General features: G+C 45.9%; 3 protein-coding genes across 10 annotated transcripts in view; 2 read left to right on the forward strand and 1 right to left on the reverse strand.

Moving 5' to 3' along the window:
• Positions 1–4962, forward strand: part of LOC102241032 — a 12743-nt gene extending 7781 nt beyond the window's left edge. Inside the window, exons 6-8 of one of the 4 annotated variants that reach the window (XM_005866071.2) lie at positions 2622–2711; positions 4590–4722; positions 4862–4962. In XM_005866071.2, the coding sequence (XP_005866133.1) occupies positions 2622–2711; positions 4590–4720 (221 nt within the window). In that variant the 3' untranslated portion in view covers positions 4721–4722; positions 4862–4962. Of the gene's footprint in view, positions 1–2621; positions 2712–4589 lie in introns of all 4 variants that reach the window. The other 3 variants (XM_014539561.1, XM_014539562.1, XM_014539563.1) reach the window with 3 other exon arrangements.
• SVBP (small vasohibin binding protein) lies at positions 2977–5703 on the reverse strand. 3 transcript variants are annotated; one of them, XM_005866065.2, is made up of 3 exons: positions 5601–5703; positions 5087–5232; positions 2977–3406 (listed from the first exon to the last, which is right to left on the reverse strand). In XM_005866065.2, exons 2-3 carry the CDS (start codon positions 5198–5200, stop codon positions 3320–3322), a joined length of 201 nt encoding a protein of 66 aa, XP_005866127.1. In that variant the 5' UTR covers positions 5201–5232; positions 5601–5703; the 3' UTR covers positions 2977–3319. The 3 variants fall into 3 exon arrangements, with proteins under 3 accessions (XP_005866127.1, XP_014395051.1, XP_014395052.1); XM_014539565.1 differs by having other exon boundaries at positions 5584–5703; XM_014539566.1 differs by lacking the exon at positions 5601–5703 and adding an exon at positions 5448–5508.
• ERMAP (erythroblast membrane-associated protein (Scianna blood group)) overlaps positions 5538–5709 on the forward strand; it is a 37759-nt gene continuing 37587 nt past the window's right edge. For 2 of the 3 annotated variants that reach the window (XM_014539557.1, XM_014539559.1), the window contains exon 1: positions 5543–5604. The gene's annotated coding sequence lies outside the window, so the exon portion shown is untranslated. Of the gene's footprint in view, positions 5605–5709 lie in introns of all 3 variants that reach the window. The other variant, XM_014539558.1, reaches the window with a different exon arrangement.

The raw sequence follows: 5709 nt of genomic DNA on the forward strand, positions 1-5709 counted from the left end.
TCTCTCTCTCTCTCTCTCTCTCTCTCTCTTTAATATTTTTTTATTGATTTCCTAGAGTGGAAGGGAGAGGGAGAGATAGAAACATCAACGAGAGAAACATTGATTGGCTGTCTCTTGACGCCCCTTACTGAGAATCAAGTCCACAACCTGGGCATGTGCCCTGACTGGGAATTGAACCATGACCTCCTGGTTTATGGGACGATGCTCAACCAATTGAGCCACACCAGCCACATAGCATTTCTTTTAAAAAATTTTTTTCACTTACAGTTGACATTCAATATTATATTAGTTTCAGGGGTACAACCCAGTGATTAGACATTTACATAGCTTACAAAGTCTAGTCTGCTAGATAAGTCTAGTCTATTACCTACCTGGCAGCATACATAGTTGTTACAACATTATTGACTCTATTCCCTATGCTCTACTTTATATCCCATGACTATTTTGTAACTACCAATTTGCACATCTTAATCCCTTCACCTTTTTTACCCAGCCCACGCCTCCCTGCCATCTGACAACCATCTCTATATCTATGAGTTTGTTTCTGTTTTGTTTGTTCTTTTATTTTTATTTTTCTGTATTTTATTGATTTTTTACAGAGAGGAAGGGAGAGAGACAGAGAGCCAGAAACATCGATGAGAGAGAAACATCGATCAGCTGCCTCCCGCACATCTCCCACTGGGGATATGCCCGCAACCAAGGCACACGCCCTTAACCGGAATCGAACCCGGGACCCCCGAGTCTGCAGGCCGACGCTCTATCCACTGAGCCAAACCGGCTTTGGCTATTTTTATTTTTTTTTAGATTCCACATATAAGTGAAATCATATGGTGTTTGTCTTTCTATGTCTGACTTATTTTAAACATACCATCTAGGTCTATCCATGTTGTCGAAAATGGTAAGATTTCATTGTTGATAACTGAGTAATATTCCATTGCATATATGTACCACCTCTTCTTTATCCAATCATCTATCAATGGACACTTAGGTTGCTTCCATATCTTGGCTATCTATACTAATAATAGAGGAATATGCAAATTGTAGGAGATGCCGTCATAGTAATGACTGATCAGCAGGCTGCCTATGCAGCAGGCGTGGGTGGGCGGGGACTTGCAGTGTTGGGGGCGGGGCCACGGCGAGGGCCTCTGTGTGCCTGCCCCAGGGGAGGGTTTGATCAGCAGCTGCTGCAGCTGCTGTGAGGGCCGGGGAGAGAGAGGCAGGGCCTGATTAGCAGCCCCTGAGCTGCTGCGCCATGGGTCCAAGTCAGGGCTCATGCAGGAAGCAACTAATCAATGTGTCCCTCTCACATTGATGTTTCTCTTTGTCTTTCCCTTTCTCTTCCATGCTCTCTAAAAATCAATGGGAAAATATCCTCAGGGAGGATAAAAAAGAAGAAAGAAATGTCATATCCTATGAAAGAGACATCTTGAAAATGCCTAAAGAAAGTTGTCATTTTTTTGTGGTGAAGGGACTGGAGTCCATGTTGATGAAAACACCTTGGCGGCTGCAATGGCCGAGGGCTGGAAGCTGCAGTGGCCAGCAGTGGCAGTGGCAGTGGCAGCAGCAGCAGGGTGATGGAGGCGGCACCTTCCCCTGATCAGCCTGGTGGCCTCCCACAGAGGGAGGCCAGACTGCAGCTTAGGCCCGCTCCCCCCTAAGCCGTCAGTAGGATATCCCCTGAGGGCTCTCGGACTGTGAGAGGGGGCAGGCTGGGCTGAGGGGACCTCCCCCTCCCCCAGTGCACAAATTTTTGTGCACCGGGCCTCTAGTTGTAAATAATGCTGCAATGAATTTACATACTCTGGCTCCATAAAGCAGAGCTAGTCATAGGGCAATCAGGTTGCCCAATTTGAAATTCTGTAATTATTTCAACAAAGCTTCTGCCTTTTGCTTCATTTAGAGATTAGTCATATTGGAAGCTTGAAGGATCATTTGGATTCTAGGCCCTCATTATATGCTTTTTTCCTAAGGTCTAAAGTACTAAACTCTAGATATTCAAAATGCTATTCATATTCTAAAATCCAAAGTGAATAGAAATAAACAATATCTATGGAACCCTAAAGTTACACCTCAAAAAAGAACATAGGTCTGCTAAAAGCAGCAAACTCCAGCACTCTCTTGACTTTTACCTCCAGATGATATACAAAGGATTGCTGGCTGTCCACCTTTTCCTCAGCTGGGCACCAGAGCACTTTTTACCTCAGGACTAATTTCTTGAAGTTTGCAGAACAATGTATATGGCAAATATGTTTTCAAACTGAATTGAGGATTTAAAAATAAAAACCCAGAGAAGTCCACATTGCTCTGATTTGGCTCTACAGGAACACAGTCCCTCTCCCTCCCCACTGCTCTCTATTCATCTCTCTATCATACATGTTTTTTCAGAATTAGATGACTATGTCTGTCTCACTATATTATAACTTCCTTCATAAACATGCTTTTGGATTTCTGCTGTCTGCCAATACCTGGCACTCAAAAAGGTTCACTTTGGAGATGAATTGATTTAGTTGCACATTCTAGAGAGCTATATACAATGTTAGTATAATGTAGTACGAACCTTACAAACATCCATGAGCTCCGACATTCCAGCCTGAATATCCCCATCATAAATCCGTTTCTAGGCCTGGTGAAGTCACTGCCAAATGAAAAAGCAATGCCTGCCCTCCTCTCCTGCTGGTGCAGGCCTGCTGCTAGCTGTCCACACTTGCAAGGTGAGAGGACCCTGGCTTCCAGCTCTGACCCTGAGTAGCAGCTCATCGGGGAGTAAAGGGGCACAGATTTACACTGTGTGGCTACAAACGGAGGATCAGGGGACTGCAGAGTTTCAGCCCCAGGAAGAATGAGAACTGGAAGCAGCCGCATTCTTTCTCCCGCTCTCTTCCACTCCCCTCCCAAAGGAGCAAGGGTTCCCTCTGCTCACCTCACTTTTCCTCTCCTATAACATTGATCCATTTCTTACGGCTAGGCACCCCCAACTAAAGTATGAGCAAATGCACATTTTATTAGTATTTTTGGAGAGTTACAGTTTCACAAGAAACACTGATTTTTCTCAAACAATAGAAAAAGGTTTAAAAAATAAGAGTATTATCTTAGGAGAATAAAACAAGTTTCTTCAGCAAGCATTGGGCCAATTCAAATTGGAGGAACCAGTGAAGCAGAACTTACATATAGGAAGTTCAGATTTATCCACTTTTAGGAATAACACAAATGCCTTCTTGTCTAGTTCTGTCAGGCTCCACATGGGCCACCTCAGCTTAAAACTGGTACTGAGCTCACAGACAAAGCCTCAGGGGTCCCATCTGGTTTGAACACGGGTGGCTCACTCTCCAGGAGGCTGCATCTGTTTACAGAACTCATCAAACTGCTGCTGCTCCAGTTCAGTCATGACTCTGTTAAGGGCATAAATCTAAGGGGAGAAAAAGATGTGTTAGCAATGGAGGCAGCTGCTCAACCTATCTTCAGACACAACAGGCGGTGCCACTTGAAAGTGCTGGAACTGCACCAGTAAGGGAACAGGAGACGCAGATATTCATTCCAATTGGGGAATCAGGAAAGCAGTGAAACAGGTGACTTAATCTGGCCTTTAAAGGATCTGTAGGATTTGAACAGATAGAGTTTGGGGAAGGGACTTGATAGGTGATGGGGACGGGGGGATATTATGATTAAATAAATATAATGGAAAAGTACAGGATTAGTTCTGGAAACTTCAAGTATGCTCATATGAAGGATATTATAGAGGAGGGTTGGGGAACTGGAGAAAGCAAGAAGAGTATGTCAGGGACTTAAATGCCATGCCAAGGAACCTGGACTTTATCTGGCCGACTCTGGAGAGCCACCAAAGACAGGTGTGCAGGGGAGCAACCTGATTATATCTGGGCTTTGGGAAAGATAACTGGAGACCATGTGAGGGATGGAGTGGGGGGAGGAGAGATGACAGGCCACATAGGAGGCATCTATTACATCAGTGAGAATGGATCCAGGACAATTCTGGGCTGGAACAAAAACCGCAACAGACATTCTAAGGTGAAGAGCAGGGGCTCTACCTTAGTTCTCATCTTTGTTTATCCTTGTAGTCTCAACCTGTCCACTACAGAACAGACACATCAAATAACTTCCCAATTTGTAGAACAAAAATAAATGAAGGGAATGTTTGTGTTTAGGGAAAATAACTCTTGATTAATTAAAAGGACAGACAAGGGGCAAATAAAGAAATTGAGAAGTGAGACACATAGAAGATAATAGCAGAATTAATGGAAAAGCAGCCCAATGTACAATAGAGAGGATCACCAAAAGGTGGTTCTCTGAAAATGCTAAAGCAAACCTCCGACATGACTGATCAAGATAAAAAGGGAGTAGGCACAAACAATACTATTAGAATTAAAAAAACCACACACCACATAAATACTGATGTAATAGAGATTACAGCAAACATTATGAACTTGGTGTCAATAAGTTTGGAAAGGTAAATGAAATAAATTCCTAGAAAGTAAAATGATCGAAACTGACTAGAATCAATAGTAAGCTTGAATGACCCTATAACCTTTTTTCATAAAAAATTTTTATTGTGATAAAATCCACTAATCTTTAAGGAAAATGGAATTCCACAGTGACGACCATGGTCACAAACAAGAAGACAAATAATTCTAGAAAAAACGTAATACCGGCCGGTGTGGCTCAGGTGGTTATGGGCGACAGTTTCAACTTTTTATTCACAAACTGATGGTAAGTGTTGACGGACCAAAGGACACACCGGTGGGTGCAGAACGTCTGTGCTGGGGTGTCTGACACGTGCTCTCTCTCACTGACCCCGCCCTCACATGTCCCTTTTCTTTCTCCTTTCTCCCTTCCCTCGGGTCCCTAGCACAAACGCTCTGCCCCAGGAGTCATCTGGAGACCTGGCACTAACTTGGCATGCGACTATGGGCTGGCACTTCACTGTTCTGGCCCTCGACGATCCTCTCTCTAAACCTGGAGGACGCCTGTTTTGCCTGCAGGCAGGCGGGGCTCCCCATCACTGGCGGACGATTTCTCTCTTCTGCGTCATCTCCAGCAGATGACAGGTATGCAGGCCCCTCCTCAACCTCACCTCTGCTCTCTGTCTTTGCTTCAGCTCCTGCTGGGCTGATTTCTGCTTGGCCTTCTCAACTCTGCTGACAGGTTCTTTAACTTTGGACTTTTCTTTACGTGCAGGTGGATCCATGACTTGGCTTCTGAGTACTTCTTAGTTCTGACCTGGATGGTACAGAAAGAGGGTACAGAGAGGAAGGACAGGGAAGGGGAGGGTGGGGGTGGGGGATGGGGAGAGGAACAGAAGGAAAGGAGGGGGGAAAGAATTGCCAGTCATTGGCCTCACCAATCCCTTAGCTCCGCCCTTTCCTCTGACAGGTGCGGCGGAGTGGCCCGAGGGAAGGGGGGCTGCACTTGGAGGAGCAAGACCTGTCACCCACCGCCACGACCTCGCTGGGCGTCCCCACGCACATCTCCCCATTCTGGGCCTCGGTTTTCTGTGTGCAAAATGGGACAACAGTCCATTCCCTGGCCTCCTTCCAGGAGCTCCCGTGTGAGGACCCCGTGGAAACCCACGTGAAAGCGTTTCATACTCGGGTGCGTGCTGTTCCCGACAGGGGGCTGCTGTCATCATGAAGACACCGCGGCCAGAGTCTGGGGCGCGCCAGCCCCAGTCCCGCAGGGGGAGGCCCGAGCATCGCG

The sequence above is a fragment of the Myotis brandtii genome, unplaced genomic scaffold, assembly GCF_000412655.1.
Source record: "Myotis brandtii unplaced genomic scaffold, ASM41265v1 scaffold220, whole genome shotgun sequence".
NCBI lineage: Eukaryota > Metazoa > Chordata > Mammalia > Chiroptera > Vespertilionidae > Myotis > Myotis brandtii.

Excerpts from the sequence above, each read along its gene's own strand:
- SVBP (XM_005866065.2), bottom strand. The coding sequence starts at position 5,200 with ATGGATCCACCTGCACGTAAAGAAAAGTCCAAAGTTAAAGAACCTGTC. Across the intron at positions 3,407-5,086 it reads AGCAAAGACAGAGAGCAGAG|ATTTATGCCCTTAACAGAGT; the intron begins GTGAGGTTGAGG and ends TTCTCCCCTTAG.